Below are 27,514 nucleotides of genomic sequence, written 5' to 3' on the forward strand. Positions count from 1 at the left end.
CAACAAGCATAACACCCAGCGCATGAAACCCCTGACAACGAGCATGACACCATGAGCATGAAAACCCCTGACAACGAGCATAGAACCAAGAGCATGAAACCCCTGGCACCGTGCATGGAACCAAGAGCATGAAACCCCTGGCAACGAGCAGGTAATTTAAAAGTAATTAGAAGCCTTACTGTAGGACTTAATGTGTAATGGGCATTGCGGTGTGTGGCATAATGTGTAATGGGCATTGCGGCAGAGGCGTAACTAGGGTTTTCGGAGCTCAGGGCAAGATAAAGAGTGGCGGCGCCCTCCCCCAAAAAAACAAACAAAAACAAAAAAACAGAAGGGGTGTGGCCACTGAAAATCCCCCACAGTGCCAGTTACATGCCCCACAGTGCCAGTTACAATGCCCCACAGTGCCAGATACATTGCCCCACAGTGCCAGATACATTGCCCCACAGTGCCAGATACATGCCCCACAGTGCCTGCGCTCTCCTCCTCTCACATTGCGGCGTGACGCGGGCGAGTGGGGCATGATGCCCTGGCCGCCGCCGGTGGGTGGGGGGGCCTCTGCTGGGCCTGCCAAGGTACCCAGGGCATGTGCCCCACTCGCCCTACCCTAGTTACGCCTCTGCATTGCGGTGTGTGGCATAATGTGTAATGGGCATTGCGGTGTGTGGCATAATGTGTAACGGGCATTGCGATATGTGGCATAATGTATCACGGGCATTGTGGTATGTGGTATAATGTATAACGGGCATTGCGGTGTGTGGCATAATGTATCACGGACATTGCGGTGTGTGAGATAATGTGTCGGGGGCATTACAGTGTGTGGCATAATGTGTAAGGGCCATTGCAGTGTGTGGCATAATGTATACTGGGCATTACTATAAGGAGGAAAAATGACAAATAATGTAAGGGGAATGAATCAGGATTTATTTTTTTTCCTGTGGTGGCCAACGTCTGGGCGTGCAGGTTGCAAAACTGGGTCATGAGGTAGTCTTTTCCTGCAACGCCACACCCCTTTATGCAAAGCCACGCCCATTTCCGCAAGGTCACACCCCCTTTTTGCGGCGTGCGCCTTCGAAGCACAGATTCCTCACTTTGCTAGTTACGCCACTGGATATAGTATACAGGGTGTATATAGATAGATATACTATACAGGGGTTTTATAGATAGATATAGTATACAGGGTGTATATAGATAGATATACTATACAGGGTTATATAGATAGATATAGTATACAGGGTGTATATAGATAGATATACTATACAGGGGTTATATAGATAGATATAGTATACAGGGTGTATATAGATATACTATACAGGGTTATATAGATAGATATAGTATACAGGGTGTATATAGATAGATATACTATACAGGGTTATATAGATATAGTATACAGGGTGTATATAGATAGATATACTATACAGGGTTATATAGATAGATATAGTATACGTATATAGATAGATATACTATACAGGGTTATATAGATAGATATAGTATACAGGGTGTATATAGATAGATATACTATACAGGGGTTATATAGATAGATATAGTATACAGGGGGTAAATAGATAGATATACTATACAGGGGTTATATAGATAGATATAGTATACAGAGGGTATATAGATTGATATAGTATACAGGTGTATACAGATATAGTATACAGGGGGTATATAGAGAGATGTAGAATACAGTGGTATATAGATATAGTATAAAGGGGGTATATAGAAGTAGTATACAGGGGGCCTAATGATAGATATAGTATACAGGGGTATATATATCGTATACAGGGGGTATATAGTAAGATATAGTATACAGGGGGTATATAGATAGATATAGTAGACGGGTATATAAATATAGTATACAGGGGTATATAGATAGATATAGTATACAGGGTATATAGATAGATATAGTATACACGGGGTATATAGATATAGTATACAGGGGTATATAGATAGATGTAGTATACAGGGGTATATAGACAGATGTAGTATACATGGGGTAATTAGATAGATGTAGTATACAGGGGTATATAGAGAGATATAGTATGCAGGGGTAAATAGAGAGATGTAGAATACAGTGGTATATAAATATAGTATACAGGGGGTATATAGATGTAGTATACAGGGGATATATAGATAGATATAGTATACAGGGGTAAATATATATATTATATATATATATATATATATATAGTATACAGGGGGTATATAGATAGATATAGTATACAGGGGGTATATAGATAGATATAGTATACAGGGGTATATAGATAGATATAGTATACAGGATAAAATAGATATAGTATACAAGTATACAGGGGTATATAGATAGATATAGAATACAGGGGTATATAGATATAGCATACAGGGGTATATAGATAGATATAGTATACAGGATAAAAAATATATAGTATACAGGGGTAATTAGATATATTTAGTATATATGGGTATATAGATAGAGTATACAGAGGGTATATAAATAGATATAGTATGCAGGGGTATATAGAGAGATGTAGAATACAGTGGTATATAAATAGATATAGTATACAGGGGGTATATAGATGTAGTATACAGGGGGTATATAGATAGATATAGTATACAGGGTTAAATAGATATATATAGCATACAGGGGGTATATAGATTGATATAGTATACAGGGGTAAATATATATATATATATATATATATATATATATAGTATACAGGGGGTATATAGATAGATATAGTATACAGGGATATATAGATACATATAGTATACAGGATAAAATCGAAATAGTATACACTTACAGGGGTAGATAGATAGATAGATAGATAGATAGATAGATAGATAGATAGATAGATAGATAGATAGATAGATAGAGTATACAGGATAAAATAGATATAGTATACAGGGGTATATAGATATAGTATATAGGGGTGTATAGATAGATATAGTATACAGGATAAAATAAATATAGTATACAGGGGTATATAGCTAGATATAGTATACAGGGGTATATAAATATAGTATACAGAGGTATATAAATATAGTATACAGGGGTATATAGATATAGTATAAAGGGGTATATACTGTAGATAGATATAGTATACAGGATAAAATAGATATAGTATACAGGGGTATATAGATATAGTATATAGGGGTGTATAGATAGATATAGTATACAGGATAAAATAAATATAGTATACAGGGGTATATAGCTAGATATAGTATACAGGGGTATATAAATATAGTATACAGGGGTATATAGATATAGTATACAGGGGTATATAGATAGATATAGTATACAGGATAAAAATAGATATAGTATACAGGGGTATATCGACGGATATAGGATTTAAAGGTATATAGGGTGTATATATATATATATAGAGAGAGAGAGAGAGAGAGAGAGAGAGAGAGAGAGAGGGGTATATAGTATATAGGAAGTATATATATATATATATATATATATATATATACGGTATATAGTATATAGGGGGTATATATAATATACATACATACAGACATCGGGCTGCAGCAGAATCCAGCGATTTACTAATCAGCCTGATGAGAGGCGGCTCCGCATCGCCAGCACATCGCCGCAGTCTCCCCCGGATCACAGCTGCAGATCCCGCATAGTACATCGCGCGCTGCGGGGTCACCTCTGCCCGTCACTCCGGGACACAACGGACGTCAGCCGGCGGGACATGGGAGGATGGAGCCGGGGGGCGACTCAGAGACCCGGAGACTGGTGGGGAGCAGCGCCCGGAGCAGCCTCAGGATGCCCCGGTACCCCCCAACACCCTCTCTCTATATATACACCCCATATACACCCGGCATCTACATATATCTATATACACCCTCCATCTACATATATCTATATACACCCGCCATCTACACATATCCATATACACCCGGCATCTACATATATCTATATACACCCGGCATCTACATATACAGTATCTATATACACCCCATATACACCCTCCATCTACATATATCTATATACACCCCATATACACCCGCCATCTACATATATCTATATACACCCGGCATCTACATATATCTATATACACCCGGCATCTACATATATCTATATACACCCCATATACACCCGACATCTACATATATCTATATACACCCGGCATCTACATATATCTATATACACCCCATATTTACACCTCCATCTACATATATCTATATACACCCGGCATCTACATATATATATATATATATATATATATATACATATACATACAGTACACTCCATATACACCCACCCCATATACACCCCGGCATCTACATATATCTATATACACCCCATATTTACACCTCCATCTACATATATCTATATACACCCGGCATCTACATATATATATATATATATATATATATACATATACATACAGTACACTCCATATACACCCACCCCATATACACCCGGCATCCCATCTCCATATATACACCCGGCATCCTTTATATATACTGTGCACACATATATACCCGGAGTCCTATACCCAATTATATACACCCGTCATCCTGCACCCAAATTATATACACCCGACATCCTGCACCCCAATTATATACACCCGGCATCCTACACCCCAATTATATACACCAACAGAATATTTCACAAAAAATATTAGGTTCCGAACATACACCAGAGTACTACACCCCATATGGTAACCCGGACTCCTACACTTCACCCTATATATACACCCGATATTATTCCTCTCACCCGGCTTTCCCTACTGTAGCCATCCTGTATTTATATACTTACAGTATATACCGTACTACACCCGACATCACCTGTCTCACCCAGGTTACCCTACACTGTGTCAATCTGTATACATCCCACACCCTGCTCCCATCAATCTAATACCACCCTGTATACACCTTGCTACCATCACCCTAATATCACCCTGTATACACCCTGCTCCCATCACCCTAATATCACCCTGTATACACCCTGCTCCCATCACCCTGATGTCACCCTGTATACACCCTGCTCCCATCACCCTGATGTCACCCTGTATACACCCTGCTCCCATCACCCTGATGTCACCCTGTATACACCCTGCTCCCATCACCCTGATGTCACCCTGTATACACCCTGCTCCCATCACCCTGATGTCACCCTGTATACACCCTGCTCCCATAACCCTGATGTCACCATAGTCACACACTGCTCCCATCACCCTGATGTCACCCTGTATACACCCTGCTCCCATAACCCTGATATCACCCTGTATACACCCTGCTCCCATCACCCTGATGTCACCCTGTATACACCCTGCTCCCATCACCCTAATATCACCCTGTATACCCCCTGCTCCCATCACCCTGATGTCACCCTGTATACACCCTGCTCCCATCACCCTGATGTCACCCTGTATACACCCTGCTCCCATCACCCTAATATCACCCTGTATACACCCTGCTCCCATCAATCTAATATCACCCTGTATACACCCTGCTCCCATCACCCTAATATCACCCTGTATACACCCTGCTCCCATCACCCTAATATCACCCTGTATACACCCTGCTCCCATCACCCTAATATCACCCTATACACCCTGCTCCCATCACCCTAATATCACCCTGTATACACCCTGCTCCCATCAATCTAATATCACCCTGTATACACCCTGCTCCCATCACCCTGATGTCACCCTGTATACACCCTGCTCCCATCACCCTGATGTCACCCTGTATACACCCTGCTCCCATCACCCTAATATCACCCTGTATACACCCTGCTCCCATCACCCTAATATCACCCTGTATACACCCTGCTCCCATCACCCTGATGTCACCCTGTATACACCCTGCTCCCATCACCCTAATATCACCCTGTATACACCCTGCTCCCATCAATCTAATATCACCCTGTATACACCCTGCTCCCATCACCCTAATATCACCCTGTATACACCCTGCTCCCATCACCCTAATATCACCCTGTATACACCCTGCTCCCATCAATCTAATATCACCCTGTATACACCCTGCTCCTATCACCCTAATATCACCCTGTATACACCCTGCTCCCATCACCCTGATGTCACCCTGTATACACCCTGCTCCCATCACCCTGATGTCACCCTGTATACACCCTGTTCCCATCACCCTGATGTCACCCTGTATACACCCTGCTCCCATAACCCTGATGTCACCCTGTACACACCCTGCTCCCATCACCCTGATGTCACCCTGTATACACCCTGCTCCCATCACCCTGATGTCACCCTGTATACACCCTGCTCCCATCACCCTGATATCACCCTGTATAGTGTATACACCCTGCTCCCATCACCCTGATGTCACCCTGTATAAACCCTGCTCCCATAACCCTGATGTCACCCTGTATACACCCTGCTCCCATCACCCTGATGTCACCCTGTATACACCCTGCTCCCATCACCCTGATGTCACCCTGTATACACCCTGTTCCCATCACCCTGATGTCACCCTGTATACACCCTGCTCCCATCACCCTGATGTCACCCTGTATACACCCTGCTCCCATCACCCTGATGTCAACCTGTATACACCCTGCTCCCATCACCCTGATGTCACCCTGTATATACCCTGCTCCCTTCACCCTGATGTCACCCTGTATACACCCTGCTCCCATCACCCTGATGTCACCCTGTATACACCCTGCTCCCATCACCCTGATGTCACCCTAGTCACACCCTGCTGCCATCACTCTGATATCACCCTGCATACACCCTGCTCCAATCACCCTGATGTCACCCTATTCAAACTCTGTTCCCATCACCCTGATGTCACCCTGTATACACCCTGCTCCGATAACCCTGATGTCACCCTAGTCACACCCTGCTGCCATCACCCTGATATCACCCTGTATACACCCTGCTCCCATCACCCTGATGTCACCCTATTCACACCCTGCTCCCATCACCCTGATGTCACCCTATTCACACCCTGTTCCAATCACCCTGATGTCACCCTGTATACACCCTGCTCCCATCACCCTATTCGCACCCTGCTCCCATCACCCTGATGTCACCCTATTCACACCCTGTTCCAATCACACTGATGTCACCCTGTATACACCCTGCTCCCATCACCCTGATGTCACCCTACTCACACCCTGCTCCCATCACCCTGATGTCACCCTATTCTCACCCTGCTCCCATCACCCTGATGTCGCCCTATTTACACCCTGCTTCCATCACCCTGATGTCGCCCTATTCACAACCTGCTTCTATCACCGTGATGTCACCCTATTCACACCCTGCTCCCATCACCCTGATGTCACCCTATTCACACCATGTTCCAATCACCCTGATGTCACCCTGTATACACCCTGCTCCCATCACCCTATTCTCACCCTGCTCCCATCACCCTGATGTCACCCTATTCACACCCTGTTCCAATCACACTGATGTCACCCTGTATACACCCTGCTCCCATCACCCTGATGTCACCCTACTCACACCCTGCTCCCATCACCCTGATGTCACCCTATTCTCACCCTGCTCCCATCACCCTGATGTCACCCTATTCACACCCTGCTCCCATTACCCTGATGTCGCTCTATTTACACCCTGCTTCCATCACCCTGATGTCGCCCTACTCACAACCTGCTTCTATCACCCTGATGTCACCCTATTCTCACCCTGCTCCCATCACCCCGATGTCACCCTGTATACACCCTGCTCCCATCACCCTGATGTCACCCTACTCACACCCTGCTCCCATCACCCTGATGTCACCCTATTCTCACCCTGCTCCCATCACCCTGATGTCACCCTATTCACACCCTGCTCCCATTACCCTGATATCGCTCTATTTACACCCTGCTTCCATCACCCTGATGTCGCCCTATTCACAACCTGCTTCTATCACCCTGATGTCACCCTATTCTCACCCTGCTCCCATCACCCCGATGTCACCCTGTATACACCCTGCTCCCATCACCCTGATATCACCTTATTCAGACCCTGCTCCCATCACCCTGATGTCACCCTGTATACACCTTGCTCCTATCACCCTGATGTCACCCTGCAAACACCCTGCTCCCATCACCCTGATATCACCTTATTCAGACCTTGCTCCCATCACCCTGATGTCACCCTGTATACACCCTGCTCCCATCACCCTGATGTCACCATGTATACACCCTGCTCCTATCACCCTGATGTCACCCTGCAAACACCCTGCTCCCATCACCCTGATATCACCTTATTCAGCCCTTGCTCCCATCACCCTGATATCACCTTATTCAGCCCTTGCTCCCATCACCCTGATGTCACCCTATTCGCACCCTGCTCCCATCACCCTGATGTCACCCTGTATACACCCTGCTCCTATCACCCTGATGTCACCCTGTATACACCCTGCTCCCATCACCCTGTATACACCCTGCTCCCATCACCCTGATGTCACCCTACTCACAACCTGCTTCCATCACCCTGATGTCACCCTGTATACACCCTGCTCCTATCACCCTGATGTCACCCTGTATACACCCTGCTCCCATCATCCTGATGTCACCCAGTATACACCCTGCTCCCATCACCCTGATGTCACCCTACTCACAACCTGCTTCCATCACCCTGATGTCACCCTATTAACACCCTGCTCCTATCACCCTGATGTCACCATATTCACACCCTGCTCCAATCACCCTGATGTCACCCTGTATACACCCTGCTCCCATCACCCTATTTGCACCCTGCTCCCATCACCCTGATGTCACCCTATTAACACCCTGCTCCCATCACCCTGATGTCACCCTATTCACACCCTGCTTTTATCGCCCTATTCGCACCCTGCTCCCATCAACCTATTCGCACCCTGCTCCCATCACGCTGATGTCACCCTATTCAGACCCTGCTCCCATCACCCTGACGTCACCCTGTATACACCCTGCTCCTATCACCCTGATGTCACCCTGTATACACCCTGCTCATATCACCCTGATATCACCTTGCTCCCATCACCCTGATATCACCCTATACACACCCTGCTCCTATCACCCTGCTCTCACCCTGCATACACCCTGCTCCTATCACCCTGATGTCACCCTATTCACAACTTGCTACCATCACCCTGATATCACCCTATACACACCCTGCTCCCATCACCCTTTATACACCCTGCTCCCATCACCCTGATATCACCTTATTCAGACCTTGCTTCCATCACCCTGATGTCACCCTGCACACACCCTGCTCCCATCACCCTGATGTCACCCTGCACACACAGTGTTCCCATCACCCTGATGTCACCCTGTATACACCCTGCTCCCATCACCCTGATGTCACCATGTATACACCCTGCTCCCATCACCCTGATGTCACCCTGTATACACCCTGCTCCCATCACCCTGATATCACCCTGTATAGTGTATACACCCTGCTCCCATCACCCTGATGTCACCCTACTCACAACCTGCTTCCATCACCCTGATGTCACCCTACTCACAACCTGCTTCCATCACCCTGATGTCACCCTGTATACACCCTGCTCCTATCACCCTGATGTCACCCTGTATACACCCTGCTCCCATCACCCTGATGTCACCCTGTATACACCCTGCTCCCATCACCCTGATGTCACCCTACTCACAACCTGCTTCCATCACCCTGATGTCACCCTGCACACACCCTGCTCCCATCACCCTGATGTCACCCTGCACACAGTGTTCCCATCACCCTGATGTCACCCTGTATACACCCTGCTCCCATCACCCTGATGTCACCTTATTCAGACCTTGCTCCCATCACCCTGATATCACCCTGCATACACCCTGCTGCCATCACCCTGATGTCACCCTATTCACACCCTGCTCCAATCACCCTGATGTCACCCTGTATACACCCTGCTCCTATCACCCTGATGTCACCCTATTCACACCCTGCTCCCATCACCCTGATGTAACCCTATTCACACCCTGCTCCCATTACCCTGATGTTGCCCTATTCACAACCTGTTTCCATCACCCTGATGTCACCCTATTCACACCCTGCTCCTATCACCCTGATGTCACCCTATTCACACCCTGCTCCAATCACCCTGATGTCACCCTGTATACACCCTGCTCCCATCACCCTATTCGCACCCTGCTTCCATCACCCTGATGTCACCCTATTCACACCCTGCTCCCATCACCGTGATGTCACCCTATACACACCCTGCACCTATCACCCTGATGTCACCCTGTATACACCCTGCTCCCATCACTCTGATGTCACCCTGTATACACCCTGCTCCCATCACCCTGATGTCACCTTATTCAGACCTTGCTCCCATCACCATGATATCACCCTGCATACACCCTGCTGCCATCACCCTGATATCACCTTATTCAGACCCTGCTCCCATCACCCTGATGTCACCCTGTATACACCCTGCTCCCATCACCCTGATGTCACCCTGTATACACCCTGCTCCCATCACCCTGATGTCACCATGTATACACCCTGCTCCCATCACCCTGATGTCACCCTGTATACACCCTGCTCCCATCACCCTGATATCACCCTGTATAGTGTATACACCCTGCTCCCATCACCCTGATGTCACCCTACTCACAACCTGCTTCCATCACCCTGATGTCACCCTACTCACAACCTGCTTCCATCACCCTGATGTCACCCTGTATACACCCTGCTCCTATCACCCTGATGTCACCCTGTATACACCCTGCTCCCATCACCCTGATTTCACCCTGTATACACCCTGCTCCCATCACCCTGATGTCACCCTACTCACAACCTGCTTCCATCACCCTGATGTCACCCTGCACACACCCTGCTCCCATCACCCTGATGTCACCCTGCACACAGTGTTCCCATCACCCTGATGTCACCCTGTATACACCCTGCTCCCATCACCCTGATGTCACCTTATTCAGACCTTGCTCCCATCACCCTGATATCACCCTGCATACACCCTGCTGCCATCACCCTGATGTCACCCTATTCACACCCTGCTCCAATCACCCTGATGTCACCCTGTATACACCCTGCTCCTATCACCCTGATGTCACCCTATTCACACCCTGCTCCCATCACCCTGATGTAACCCTATTCACACCCTGCTCCCATTACCCTGATGTTGCCCTATTCACAACCTGTTTCCATCACCCTGATGTCACCCTATTCACACCCTGCTCCTATCACCCTGATGTCACCCTATTCACACCCTGCTCCAATCACCCTGATGTCACCCTGTATACACCCTGCTCCCATCACCCTATTCGCACCCTGCTTCCATCACCCTGATGTCACCCTATTCACACCCTGCTCCCATCACCGTGATGTCACCCTATACACACCCTGCACCTATCACCCTGATGTCACCCTGTATACACCCTGCTCCCATCACTCTGATGTCACCCTGTATACACCCTGCTCCTATCACCCTGATATCACACTGCTCCCATCACCCTGCTCTCACCCTGTATACACCCTGCTCCCATCACCCTGATATCACCCTATACACACCCTGCTCCCATCACCCTATACACACCCTGCTCCCATCACCCTGCTCTCACCCTGCATACACCCTGCTCCTATCACCGTGATGTCACCCTATTCACACCCTGCTCCTATCACCCTGATATCACCCTATACACACACCCTGCTCCCATCACTCTGCATACACCCTGCTCCCATCACCCTGATGTCACCCTGCATACACCCTGCTCCTATCACCCTGCACACACCCTGCTCTTATCACCCTGATGTCACCCTGCATACACCCTGCTCCCATCACCCTGATGTCACCCTATTCACACCCTGCTCCCATCACTCTGATGTCACCCTATTCACACCCTGCTCCCTTCACCCTGATGTCACCCTCTTCACACCCTGCTCCCATCACCCTGATATCACCCTATACACCCTGCTCCCATCACTCTGCATACACCCTGCTCCCATCACCCTGATGTCACCCTGCATACACCCTGCTCTTATCACCCTGATGTCACCCTGCATACACCCTGCTCCTATCACCCTGATGTCACCCTGCTCACATCACCTGATGTCACCCTGTATACACCCTGCTCCCTTCACCCTGATGTCACCCTATTCACACCCTGCTCCCATCACCCTGATATCACCCTATACACCCTGCTCCCATCACTCTGCATACACCCTGCTCCCATCACCCTGATGTCACCCTGCATACACCCTGCTCTTATCACCCTGATGTCACCCTGCATACACCCTGCTCCTATCACCCTGATGTCACCCTGCTCACATCACCCTGATGTCACCCTGTATACACCCTGCTCCCATCACCCTGATGTCACCCTGTATACACCCTGCTCCTATCACCCTGATATCACCCTGCTCCCATCACCCTGATGTCACCCTGCATACACCCTGTTCCCTTCACCCTGAAGACGCTGTGTAATGAGGGAGCAGTCAGAGCTGAGTGCACAGGGCGCTCAGGTGATAATTACCCATCTATACTGCATCAGATGGGAAGGGGGGGGGGGGGGGGGTGTAAATCACAGAGCGCTGCACATTATCCTCTCCCCGCCTGGCTGCCCCTCTCCTGCCTAATCACCCGCATCCTCTCATTGTTCATGTAATTCCTTCTTCACACCTATTGTTCCTGAGGAGCTTACACTCTACACCAGCCTGTGATCCTGACATTATCCATTACATAGTGCCCTGATCCCTGGGCTGAGGAGCTTACACTCTACCCCACCCTGTGATCCTGACATCATCCATTACACAGTGCCCTGATCCCTGGGCTGAGGAGCTTACACTCTACCCCAGCCTGTGATCCTGACATCATCCATTACACAGTGCCCTGATCCCTGGGCTGAGGAGCTTACACTCTACCCCAGCCTGTGATCCTGACATCATCCATTACACAGTGACCTGATCCGTGGGCTGAGGAGCTTACACTCTACCCCAGCCTGTGATCCTGACATCATTCATTACACAGTGACCTGATCCCTGGGCTGAGGAGCTTACACTCTACCCCAGCCTGTGATCCTGACATCATCCATTCCACAGTGACCTGATCCCTGGGCTGAGGAGCTTACACTCTACCCCAGCCTGTGATCCTGACATCATCCATTACACAGTGCCCTGATCCCTGGGCTGAGGAGCTTACACTCTACCCCAGCCTGTGATCCTGACATCATCCATTACACAGTGCCCTGATCCCTGGGCTGAGGAGCTTACACTCTACCCCAGCCTGTGATCCTGACATCATCCATTTCACAGTGCCCTGATCCCTGGGCTGAGGAGCTTACACTCTACCCCAGCCTGTGATCCTGACATCATCCATTACACAGTGCCCTGATCCCTGGGCTGAGGAGCTTACACTCTACCCCAGCCTGTGATCCTGCCATTATCCATTACACAGTGCCCTTATCCCTGGGCTGAGGAGTTTACACTCTTCCCCAGCCTGTGATCCTGACATCATCCATTACACAGTGCCCTGATCCCTGGGCTGAGGAGCTTACACTCTACCCCAGCCTGTGATCCTGATATCATCCATTACACAGTGCCCTGATCCCTGGGCTGAGGAGCTTACACTCTACCCCAGCCTGTGATCCTGACATCATCCATTACACAGTGCCCTGATCCCTGGGCTGAGGAGCTTACACTCTACCCCAGCTTGTGATCCTGACATTATCCATTACACAGTGCCCTGATCCCTTGGCTGTGGAGCTTACACTTTACCTCAGCCTGTGATCCTGACATCATCCATTACACAGTGCCCTGATCCCTGGGCTGAAGAGCTTACACTCTACCCCAGCCTGTGATCCTGACATTATCCATTACACAGTGCCCTGATCCCTGGGCTGAGGAGCTTACACTCTACACCAGCCTGTGATCCTGACATCATCCATTCCACAGTGACCTGATCCCTGGGCTGAGGAGCTTACACTCTACCCCAGCCTGTGATCCTGACATCATCCATTACACAGTGCCCTGATCCCTGGGCTGCAGAGCTTACACTCTACCCCAGCCTGTGATGCTGACATTATCCATTACACAGTGCCCTGATCCCTGAGCTGCAGAGCTTACACTCTACCCCAGCCTGTGACGCTGACATCATCCATTACACAGTGCCCTGATCCCTGGGCTGAGGAGCTTACACTCTACCCCAGCCTGTGACACTGACATCATCCATTACACAGTGACCTGATCCCTGGGCTGAAGAGCTTACACTCTACCCCAGCCTGTGATCCTGACATTATCCATTACACAGTGCCCTGATCCCTGGGCTGAGGAGCTTACACTGTTCCCCAGTCTGTGATCCTGACATTATCCATTACATAGTGCCCTGATCCCTGGGCTGAGGAGCTTACACTCTACCCCAGCCTGTGATCCTGACATCATCCATTACACAGTGCCCTGATCCCTTTGCTGAGGAGCTTACACTCTACCCCAGCCTGTGATCCTGACATCATCCATTACACAGTGACCTGATCCGTGGGCTGAGGAGCTTACACTCTACCCCAGCCTGTGATCCTGCCATTATCCATTACACAGTGCCCTTATCCCTGGGCTGAGGAGTTTACACTCTTCCCCAGCCTGTGATCCTGACATCATTCATTACACAGTGACCTGATCCCTGGGCTGAGGAGCTTACACTCTACCCCAGCCTGTGATCCTGACATCATCCATTCCACAGTGACCTGATCCCTGGGCTGAGGAGCTTACACTCTACCCCAGCCTGTGATCCTGACATCATCCATTACACAGTGCCCTGATCCCTGGGCTGAGGAGCTTACACTCTACCCCAGCCTGTGATCCTGACATCATCCATTACACAGTGCCCTGATCCCTGGGCTGAGGAGCTTACACTCTACCTCAGCCTGTGATCCTGACATCATCCATTTCACAGTGCCCTGATCCCTGGGCTGAGGAGCTTACACTCTACCCCAGCCTGTGATCCTGACATCATCCATTACACAGTGCCCTGATCCCTGGGCTGAGGAGCTTACACTCTACCCCAGCCTGTGATCCTGATATCATCCATTACACAGTGCCCTGATCCCTGGGCTGAGGAGCTTACACTCTACCCCAGCCTGTGATCCTGACATCATCCATTACACAGTGCCCTGATCCCTGGGCTGAGGAGCTTACACTCTACCCCAGCCTGTGATCCTGACATTATCCATTACACAGTGCCCTGATCCCTTGGCTGAGGAGCTTACACTCTACCCCAGCCTGTGATCCTGACATTATCCATTACACAGTGCCCTGATCCCTGGGCTGAGGAGCTTACACTCTACACCAGCCTGTAATCCTGACATCATCCATTCCACAGTGACCTGATCCCTGGGCTGAGGAGCTTACACTCTACCCCAGCCTGTGATCCTGACATCATCCATTACACAGTGCCTTGATTCTTGGGCTGAGGAGCTTACACTCTACCCCAGCCTGTGATCCTGACATCATCCATTACACAGTGCCCTGATCCCTTGGCTGTGGAGCTTACACTTTACCCCAGCCTGTGATCCTGACATCATCCATTACACAGTGCCCTGATCCCTGGGCTGAGGAGCTTACACTTTACCCCAGCCTGTGATCCTGACATCATCCATTACACAGTGCCCTGATCCCTGGGCTGAAGAGCTTACACTCTACCCCAGCCTGTGATCCTGACATTATCCATTACACTGTGCCCTGATCCCTGGGCTAAGGTGCTTACACTCTACCCCAGCCTGTGATCCTGACATTATCCATTACACAGTGCCCTGATCCCTGGGCTGAGGAGCTTACACTCTACCCCAGCCTGTGATCCTGACATTATCCATTACACAGTTCCCTGATCCCTGGGCTGAGGAGCTTACACTCTACCCCAGCCTGTGATCCTGACATCATCCATTACACAGTGCCCTGATCCCTGGGCTGAGGAGCTTACACTCTACACCAGCCTGTGATCCTGACATCATCCATTCCACAGTGACCTGATCCCTGGGCTGAGGAGCTTACACTCTACCCCAGCCTGTGATCCTGACATCATCCATTATACAGTGCCCTGATCCCTGGGCTGAGGAGCTTACACTCTACCCCAGCCTGTGATCCTGACATCATCCATTACACAGTGACCTGATCCGTGGGCTGAGGAGCTTACACTCTACCCCAGCCTGTGATCCTGACATCATTCATTACACAGTGACCTGATCCCTGGGCTGAGGAGCTTACACTCTACCCCAGCCTGTGATCCTGACATCATCCATTCCACAGTGACCTGATCCCTGGGCTGAGGAGCTTACACTCTACCCCAGCCTGTGATCCTGACATCATCCATTACACAGTGCCCTGATCCCTGGGCTGAGGAGCTTACACTCTACCCCAGCCTGTGATCCTGACATCATCCATTACACAGTGCCCTGATCCCTGGGCTGAGGAGCTTACACTCTACCCCAGCCTGTGATCCTGACATCATCCATTTCACAGTGCCCTGATCCCTGGGCTGAGGAGCTTACACTCTACCCCAGCCTGTGATCCTGACATCATCCATTACACAGTGCCCTGATCCCTGGGCTGAGGAGCTTACACTCTACCCCAGCCTGTGATCCTGACATCATCCATTACACAGTGCCCTGATCCCTGGGCTGTGGAGCTTACACTCTACCCCAGCCTGTGATCCTGACATTATCCATTACACAGTGCCCTGATCCCTGGGCTGAGGAGCTTACACTCTACACCAGCCTGTAATCCTGACATCATCCATTCCACAGTGACCTGATCCCTGGGCTGAGGAGCTTACACTCTACCCCAGCCTGTGATCTTGACATCATCCATTACACAGTGCCTTGATTCTTGGGCTGAGGAGCTTACACTCTACCCCAGCCTGTGATCCTGACATCATCCATTACACAGTGCCCTGATCCCTGGGCTGTGGAGCTTACACTTTACCCCAGCCTGTGATCCTGACATCATCCATTACACAGTGCCCTGATCCCTTGGGCTGAAGAGTTTCCTTCTACCCCAGCCTGTGATCCTGACATTATCCATTACACAGTGCCCTGATCCCTGGACTGAGGAGCTTACACTCTACCCCAGCCTGTGATCCTGACATCATCCATTCCACAGTGACCTGATCCCTGGGCTAAGGTGCTTACACTCTACCCCAGCCTGTGATCCTGACATTATCCATTACACAGTGCCCTGATCCCTGGGCTGAGGAGCTTACACTCTACCCCAGCCTGTGATCCTGACATTATCCATTACACAGTGCCCTGATCCCTGGGCTGAGGAGCTTACACTCTACCCCAGCCTGTGATCCTGACATCATCCATTACACAGTGCCCTGATCCCTGGGCTGAGGAGCTTACACTCTACCCCAGCCTGTGATCCTGACATCATCCATTACACAGTGCCCTGATCCCTGGGCTGAGGAGGTTACACTCTACCCCAGCCTGTGATCCTGACATTATCCATTACACAGTGCCCTGATCCCTTGTCTGAGGAGCTTACACTCTAACCCAGCCTGTGATCCTGACATCATCTGTTACACAGTGCCCTGATCCCTGGGCTGAGGAGCTTACACTCTACCCCAGCCTGTGACACTGACATCATCCATTACACAGTGACCTGATCCCTGGGCTGAGGAGCTTACACTCTACCCCAGCCTGTGACACTGACATCATCCATTACACAGTGACCTGATCCCTGGGCTGAGGAGCTTACACTCTACCCCAGCCTGTGATCCTGCCATTATCCATTACACAGTGCCCTGATCCCTGGGCTGAGGAGCTTACACTCTACCCCAGCCTGTGATCCTGACATTATCCATTACACAGTGACCTGATCCCTGGGCTGAGGAGCTTACATTCTACCCCAGCCTGTGATCCTGACATCATCCATTACACAGTGACCTGATCCCTGGGCTGCAGAGCTTACACTCTACCCCAGCCTGTGATCCTGACATCATCCATTACACAGTGCCTTGATTCTTAGGCTGAGGATCTTACACTCTACCCCAGCCTGTGATCCTGACATTATCCATTACACAGTGCCCTGATCCCTTGGCTGTGGAGCTTACACTCTACCCCAGCCTGTGATCCTGACATTATCCATTACACAGTGCCCTGATCCCTGGGCTGAGGAGCTTACACTCTACCCCAGCCTGTGATCCTGACATCATCCATTTCACAGTGACCTGATCCCTGGGCTGAGGAGCTTACACTCTACCCCAGCCTGTGATCCTGACATCATCCATTACACAGTGCCTTGATTCTTGGGCTGAGGAGCTTACACTCTACCCCAGCCTGTGATCCTGACATCATCCATTACACAGTGCCCTGATCCCTGGGCTGTGGAGCTTACACTTTACCCCAGCCTGTGATCCTGACATCATCCATTACACAGTGCCCTGATCCCTGGGCTGAAGAGCTTACACTCTACCCCAGCCTGTGACCCTGACATTATCCATTACACAGTGCCCTGATCCCTGGGCTGAGGAGCTTACACTCTACCCCAGCCTGTGATCCTGACATCATCCATTCCACAGTGACCTGATCCCTGGGCTGAGGAGCTTACACTCTACCCCAGCCTGTGATCCTGACATCATCCATTACACAGTGCCTTGATTCTTGGGCTGAAGAGCTTACACTTTACCCCAGCCTGTGATCCTGACATTATCCATTACATAGTGCCCTGATCCCTGGGCTGAGGAGCTTACACTCTACCCCAGCCTGTGATCCTGACATCATCCATTCCACAGTGACCTGATCCCTGGGCTGAGGAGCTTACACTCTACCCCAGCCTGTGATCCTGACATCATCCATTACACAGTGCCCTGATCCCTGGGCTGAAGAGCTTACACTCTACCCCAGCCTGTGATCCTGACATCATCCATTCCACAGTGACCTGATCCCTGGGCTGAGGAGCTTACACTCTACCCCAGCCTGTGATCCTGACATTATCCATTACACAGTGCCCTGATCCCTGGGCTGAGGAGCTTACACTCTTCCCTAGCCTGTGATCCTGACATTATCCATTACACAGTGCCCTGATCCCTGGGCTGAGGAGCTTACACTCTACCCCAGCCTGTGATCCTGACATCATCCATTACACAGTGACCTGATCCCTGGGCTGAGGAGCTTACACTCTACCCCAGCCTGTGATCCTGACATCTCCATTACACAGTGCCCTGATCCCTGGGCTGAGGAGCTTACACTCTACCCCAGCCTGTGATCCTGACATCATCCATTACACAGTGCCCTGATCCCTGGGCTGAGGAGGTTACACTCTACCCCAGCCTGTGATCCTGACATTATCCATTACACAGTGCCCTGATCCCTGGGCTGAGGAGCTTACACTCTACCCCAGCCTGTGATCCTGACATCATCTATTACACAGTGCCTGATCCCTGGGCTGAGGAGCTTACACTCTACCCCAGCCTGTGATCCTGACATCATCCATTACACAGTGCCCTGATCCCTGGGCTGAGGAGCTTACACTCTACCCCAGCCTGTGATCCTGACATCATCCATTACACAGTGACCTGATCCCTGGGCTGAGGAGCTTACACTCTACCCCAGCCTGTGATCCTGACATCATCCATTCCACAGTGACCTGATCCCTGGGCTGAGGAGCTTACACTTTACCCCAGCCTGTGATCCTGACATTATCCATTACACAGTGCCCTGATCCCTGGGCTGAGGAGCTTACACTCTTCCCTAGCCTGTGATCCTGACATTATCCATTACACAGTGCCCTGATCCCTGGGCTGAGGAGCTTACACTCTACCCCAGCCTGTGATCCTGACATCATCCATTACACAGTGACCTGATCCCTGGGCTGAGGAGCTTACACTCTACCCCAGCCTGTGATCCTGACATCATCCATTACACAGTGCCCTGATCCCTGGGCTGGGGAGCTTACACTCTACCCCAGCCTGTGATCCTGACATCATCCATTACACAGTGCCCTGATCCCTGGGCTGAGAAGGCTACACTCTACCCCAGCCTGTGATCCTGACATTATCCATTACACAGTGCCCTGATCCCTGGGCTGAGGAGCTTACACTCTACCCCAGCCTGTGATCCTGACATCATCTATTACTTAGTGCCTGATCCCTGGGCTGAGGAGCTTACACTCTACCCCAGCCTGTGATCCTGACATCATCCATTACACAGTGCCCTGATCCCTGGGCTGAGGAGCTTACACTCTACCCCAGCCTGTGATCCTGACATCATCCATTACACAGTGACCTGATCCCTGGGCTGAGGAGCTTACACTCTACCCCAGCCTGTGATCCTGACATCATCCATTACACAGTGCCCTGATCCCTGGGCTGAAAAGCTTACACTCTACCCCAGCCTGTGATCCTGACATCATCCATTACACAGTGCCCTGATCCCTGGGCTGAGGAGGTTACACTCTACCCCAGCCTGTGATCCTGACATTATCCATTACACAGTGCCCTGATCCCTGGGCTGAGGAGCTTACACTCTACCCCAGCCTGTGATCCTGACATCATCCATTACACAGTGCCCTGATCCCTGGGCTGAGGAGCTTACACTCTACCCCAGCCTGTGATCCTGACATCATCCATTACACAGTGCCCTGATCCCTGGGCTGAGGAGGTTACACTCTACCCCAGCCTGTGATCCTGACATTATCCATTACACAGTGCCCTGATCCCTGGGCTGAGGAGCTTACACTCTACCCCAGCCTGTGATCCTGACATCATCTATTACACAGTGCCTGATCCCTGGGGTGAGGAGCTTACACTCTACCCCAGCCTGTGATCCTGACATCATCCATTACACAGTGCCCTGATCCCTGGGCTGAGGAGCTTACACTCTACCCCAGCCAGTGATCCTGACATCATCCATTCCACAGTGACCTGATCCCTGGGCTGAGGAGCTTACACTTTACCCCAGCCTGTGATCCTGACATTATCCATTACACAGTGCCCTGATCCCTGGGCTGAGGAGCTTACACTCTTCCCTAGCCTGTGATCCTGACATTATCCATTACACAGTGCCCTGATCCCTGGGCTGCAGAGCTTACACTCTACCCCAGCCTGTGATCCTGACATCATCCATTACACAGTGACCTGATCCCTGGGCTGAGGAGCTTACACTCTACCCCAGCCTGTGATCCTGACATCATCCATTACACAGTGCCCTGATCCCTGGGCTGGGGAGCTTACACTCTACCCCAGCCTGTGATCCTGACATCATCCATTACACAGTGCCCTGATCCCTGGGCTGAGAAGGTTACACTCTACCCCAGCCTGTGATCCTGACATTATCCATTACACAGTGCCCTGATCCCTGGGCTGAGGAGCTTACACTCTACCCCAGCCTGTGATCCTGACATCATCTATTACACAGTGCCTGATCCCTGGGCTGAGGAGCTTACACTCTACCCCAGCCTGTGATCCTGACATCATCCATTACACAGTGACCTGATCCCTGGGCTGAGGAGCTTACACTCTACCCCAGCCTGTGATCCTGACATCATCCATTACACAGTGACCTGATCCCTGGGCTGAGGAGCTTACACTCTACCCCAGCCTGTGATCCTGACATCATCCATTACACAGTGACCTGATCCCTGGGCTGAGGAGCTTACACTCTACCCCAGCCTGTGATCCTGACATCATCCATTACACAGTGACCTGATCCCTGGGCTGAGGAGCTTACACTCTACCCCAGCCTGTGATCCTGACATTATCTATTACACAGTGCCCTGATCCCTGGGCTGAGGAGCTTACACTCTACCCCAGCCTGTGATCCTGCCATTATCCATTACACAGTGCCCTGATCCCTGGGCTGAGGAGTTTACACTTTCCCTTGCCTGTGATCCTGACATTATCCATTACACAGTGCCCTGATCCCTGGGCTGAGGAGCTTACACTCTACCCCAGCCTGTGATCCTGACATCATCTATTACACAGTGCCTGATCCCTGGGCTGAGGAGCTTACACTCTACCCCAGCCTGTGATCCTGACATCATCCATTACACAGTGCCCTGATCCCTGGGCTGAGGAGCTTACACTCTACCCCAGCCTGTGATCCTGACATCATCCATTACACAGTGCCCTGATCCCTTGGCTGTGGAGCTTACACTTTACCCCAGCCTGTGATCCTGACATCATCCATTACACAGTGCCCTGATCCCTGGGCTGAAGAGCTTACACTCTACCCCAGCCTGTGATCCTGACATCATCCATTCCACAGTGACCTGATCCCTGGGCTGAGGAGCTTACACTCTACCCCAGCCTGTGATCCTGCCATTATCCATTACACAGTGCCCTGATCCCTGGGCTGAGGAGCTTACACTCTTCCCTAGCCTGTGATCCTGACATTATCCATTACACAGTGCCCTGATCCCTGGGCTGAGGAGCTTACACTCTACCCCAGCCTGTGATCCTGACATCATCCATTACACAGTGACCTGATCCCTGGGCTGAGGAGCTTACACTCTACCCCAGCCTCTGATCCTGACATTATCCATTACACAGTGCCCTGATCCCTGGGCTGAGGAGCTTACACTCTACCCCAGCCTGTGATCCTGACATTATCCATTACACAGTGCCCTGATCCCTGGGCTGAGGAGCTTACACTCTACCCCAGCCTGTGATCCTGACATCATCCATTACACAGTGCCCTGATCCCTGGGCTGAGGAGCTTACACTCTACCCCAGCCTGTGATCCTGACATCATCCATTACACAGTGCCCTGATCCCTGGGCTGAGGAGGTTACACTCTACCCCAGCCTGTGATCCTGACATTATCCATTACACAGTGCCCTGATCCCTTGTCTGAGGAGCTTACACTCTAACCCAGCCTGTGATCCTGACATCATCTGTTACACAGTGCCCTGATCCCTGGGCTGAGGAGCTTACACTCTACCCCAGCCTGTGACACTGACATCATCCATTACACAGTGACCTGATCCCTGGGCTGAGGAGCTTACACTCTACCCCAGCCTGTGACACTGACATCATCCATTACACAGTGACCTGATCCCTGGGCTGAGGAGCTTACACTCTACCCCAGCCTGTGATCCTGCCATTATCCATTACACAGTGCCCTGATCCCTGGGCTGAGGAGCTTACACTCTACCCCAGCCTGTGATCCTGACATTATCCATTACACAGTGACCTGATCCCTGGGCTGAGGAGCTTACATTCTACCCCAGCCTGTGATCCTGACATCATCCATTACACAGTGACCTGATCCCTGGGCTGCAGAGCTTACACTCTACCCCAGCCTGTGATCCTGACATCATCCATTACACAGTGCCTTGATTCTTAGGCTGAGGATCTTACACTCTACCCCAGCCTGTGATCCTGACATTATCCATTACACAGTGCCCTGATCCCTTGGCTGTGGAGCTTACACTCTACCCCAGCCTGTGATCCTGACATTATCCATTACACAGTGCCCTGATCCCTGGGCTGAGGAGCTTACACTCTACCCCAGCCTGTGATCCTGACATCATCCATTTCACAGTGACCTGATCCCTGGGCTGAGGAGCTTACACTCTACCCCAGCCTGTGATCTTGACATCATCCATTACACAGTGCCTTGATTCTTGGGCTGAGGAGCTTACACTCTACCCCAGCCTGTGATCCTGACATCATCCATTACACAGTGCCCTGATCCCTGGGCTGTGGAGCTTACACTTTACCCCAGCCTGTGATCCTGACATCATCCATTACACAGTGCCCTGATCCCTTGGGCTGAAGAGTTTCCTTCTACCCCAGCCTGTGATCCTGACATTATCCATTACACAGTGCCCTGATCCCTGGACTGAGGAGCTTACACTCTACCCCAGCCTGTGATCCTGACATCATCCATTCCACAGTGACCTGATCCCTGGGCTAAGGTGCTTACACTCTACCCCAGCCTGTGATCCTGACATTATCCATTACACAGTGCCCTGATCCCTGGGCTGAGGAGCTTACACTCTACCCCAGCCTGTGATCCTGACATTATCCATTACACAGTGCCCTGATCCCTGGGCTGAGGAGCTTACACTCTACCCCAGCCTGTGATCCTGACATCATCCATTACACAGTGCCCTGATCCCTGGGCTGAGGAGCTTACACTCTACCCCAGCCTGTGATCCTGACATCATCCATTACACAGTGCCCTGATCCCTGGGCTGAGGAGGTTACACTCTACCCCAGCCTGTGATCCTGACATTATCCATTACACAGTGCCCTGATCCCTTGTCTGAGGAGCTTACACTCTAACCCAGCCTGTGATCCTGACATCATCTGTTACACAGTGCCCTGATCCCTGGGCTGAGGAGCTTACACTCTACCCCAGCCTGTGACACTGACATCATCCATTACACAGTGACCTGATCCCTGGGCTGAGGAGCTTACACTCTACCCCAGCCTGTGACACTGACATCATCCATTACACAGTGACCTGATCCCTGGGCTGAGGAGCTTACACTCTACCCCAGCCTGTGATCCTGCCATTATCCATTACACAGTGCCCTGATCCCTGGGCTGAGGAGCTTACACTCTACCCCAGCCTGTGATCCTGACATTATCCATTACACAGTGACCTGATCCCTGGGCTGAGGAGCTTACATTCTACCCCAGCCTGTGATCCTGACATCATCCATTACACAGTGACCTGATCCCTGGGCTGCAGAGCTTACACTCTACCCCAGCCTGTGATCCTGACATCATCCATTACACAGTGCCTTGATTCTTAGGCTGAGGATCTTACACTCTACCCCAGCCTGTGATCCTGACATTATCCATTACACAGTGCCCTGATCCCTTGGCTGTGGAGCTTACACTCTACCCCAGCCTGTGATCCTGACATTATCCATTACACAGTGCCCTGATCCCTGGGCTGAGGAGCTTACACTCTACCCCAGCCTGTGATCCTGACATCATCCATTTCACAGTGACCTGATCCCTGGGCTGAGGAGCTTACACTCTACCCCAGCCTGTGATCCTGACATCATCCATTACACAGTGCCTTGATTCTTGGGCTGAGGAGCTTACACTCTACCCCAGCCTGTGATCCTGACATCATCCATTACACAGTGCCCTGATCCCTGGGCTGTGGAGCTTACACTTTACCCCAGCCTGTGATCCTGACATCATCCATTACACAGTGCCCTGATCCCTGGGCTGAAGAGCTTACACTCTACCCCAGCCTGTGACCCTGACATTATCCATTACACAGTGCCCTGATCCCTGGGCTGAGGAGCTTACACTCTACCCCAGCCTGTGATCCTGACATCATCCATTCCACAGTGACCTGATCCCTGGGCTGAGGAGCTTACACTCTACCCCAGCCTGTGATCCTGACATCATCCATTACACAGTGCCTTGATTCTTGGGCTGAAGAGCTTACACTTTACCCCAGCCTGTGATCCTGACATTATCCATTACATAGTGCCCTGATCCCTGGGCTGAGGAGCTTACACTCTACCCCAGCCTGTGATCCTGACATCATCCATTCCACAGTGACCTGATCCCTGGGCTGAGGAGCTTACACTCTACCCCAGCCTGTGATCCTGACATCATCCATTACACAGTGCCCTGATCCCTGGGCTGAAGAGCTTACACTCTACCCCAGCCTGTGATCCTGACATCATCCATTCCACAGTGACCTGATCCCTGGGCTGAGGAGCTTACACTCTACCCCAGCCTGTGATCCTGACATTATCCATTACACAGTGCCCTGATCCCTGGGCTGAGGAGCTTACACTCTTCCCTAGCCTGTGATCCTGACATTATCCATTACACAGTGCCCTGATCCCTGGGCTGAGGAGCTTACACTCTACCCCAGCCTGTGATCCTGACATCATCCATTACACAGTGACCTGATCCCTGGGCTGAGGAGCTTACACTCTACCCCAGCCTGTGATCCTGACATCTCCATTACACAGTGCCCTGATCCCTGGGCTGAGGAGCTTACACTCTACCCCAGCCTGTGATCCTGACATCATCCATTACACAGTGCCCTGATCCCTGGGCTGAGGAGGTTACACTCTACCCCAGCCTGTGATCCTGACATTATCCATTACACAGTGCCCTGATCCCTGGGCTGAGGAGCTTACACTCTACCCCAGCCTGTGATCCTGACATCATCTATTACACAGTGCCTGATCCCTGGGCTGAGGAGCTTACACTCTACCCCAGCCTGTGATCCTGACATCATCCATTACACAGTGCCCTGATCCCTGGGCTGAGGAGCTTACACTCTACCCCAGCCTGTGATCCTGACATCATCCATTACACAGTGACCTGATCCCTGGGCTGAGGAGCTTACACTCTACCCCAGCCTGTGATCCTGACATCATCCATTCCACAGTGACCTGATCCCTGGGCTGAGGAGCTTACACTTTACCCCAGCCTGTGATCCTGACATTATCCATTACACAGTGCCCTGATCCCTGGGCTGAGGAGCTTACACTCTTCCCTAGCCTGTGATCCTGACATTATCCATTACACAGTGCCCTGATCCCTGGGCTGAGGAGCTTACACTCTACCCCAGCCTGTGATCCTGACATCATCCATTACACAGTGACCTGATCCCTGGGCTGAGGAGCTTACACTCTACCCCAGCCTGTGATCCTGACATCATCCATTACACAGTGCCCTGATCCCTGGGCTGGGGAGCTTACACTCTACCCCAGCCTGTGATCCTGACATCATCCATTACACAGTGCCCTGATCCCTGGGCTGAGAAGGCTACACTCTACCCCAGCCTGTGATCCTGACATTATCCATTACACAGTGCCCTGATCCCTGGGCTGAGGAGCTTACACTCTACCCCAGCCTGTGATCCTGACATCATCTATTACTTAGTGCCTGATCCCTGGGCTGAGGAGCTTACACTCTACCCCAGCCTGTGATCCTGACATCATCCATTACACAGTGCCCTGATCCCTGGGCTGAGGAGCTTACACTCTACCCCAGCCTGTGATCCTGACATCATCCATTACACAGTGACCTGATCCCTGGGCTGAGGAGCTTACACTCTACCCCAGCCTGTGATCCTGACATCATCCATTACACAGTGCCCTGATCCCTGGGCTGAAAAGCTTACACTCTACCCCAGCCTGTGATCCTGACATCATCCATTACACAGTGCCCTGATCCCTGGGCTGAGGAGGTTACACTCTACCCCAGCCTGTGATCCTGACATTATCCATTACACAGTGCCCTGATCCCTGGGCTGAGGAGCTTACACTCTACCCCAGCCTGTGATCCTGACATCATCCATTACACAGTGCCCTGATCCCTGGGCTGAGGAGCTTACACTCTACCCCAGCCTGTGATCCTGACATCATCCATTACACAGTGCCCTGATCCCTGGGCTGAGGAGGTTACACTCTACCCCAGCCTGTGATCCTGACATTATCCATTACACAGTGCCCTGATCCCTGGGCTGAGGAGCTTACACTCTACCCCAGCCTGTGATCCTGACATCATCTATTACACAGTGCCTGATCCCTGGGGTGAGGAGCTTACACTCTACCCCAGCCTGTGATCCTGACATCATCCATTACACAGTGCCCTGATCCCTGGGCTGAGGAGCTTACACTCTACCCCAGCCAGTGATCCTGAC

The 27,514-nt window shown here is 50.7% G+C and overlaps 1 protein-coding gene across 1 annotated transcript in view; it reads left to right on the plus strand.

Moving 5' to 3' along the window:
* The first annotated feature begins 3,647 nt into the window (after window positions 1-3,647).
* SLC30A3 (solute carrier family 30 member 3) overlaps window positions 3,648-27,514 on the plus strand; it is a 182,296-nt gene continuing 158,429 nt past the window's right edge. Inside the window, exon 1 of the mRNA XM_063914925.1 lies at window positions 3,648-3,762. Coding sequence (XP_063770995.1) covers window positions 3,689-3,762 — 74 coding nt within the window. The 5' untranslated portion in view covers window positions 3,648-3,688. The remainder of the gene's footprint in view (window positions 3,763-27,514) is intronic.

The sequence above is a fragment of the Pseudophryne corroboree genome, chromosome 4 (assembly GCF_028390025.1).
Source record: "Pseudophryne corroboree isolate aPseCor3 chromosome 4, aPseCor3.hap2, whole genome shotgun sequence".
Lineage (NCBI taxonomy): Eukaryota > Metazoa > Chordata > Amphibia > Anura > Myobatrachidae > Pseudophryne > Pseudophryne corroboree.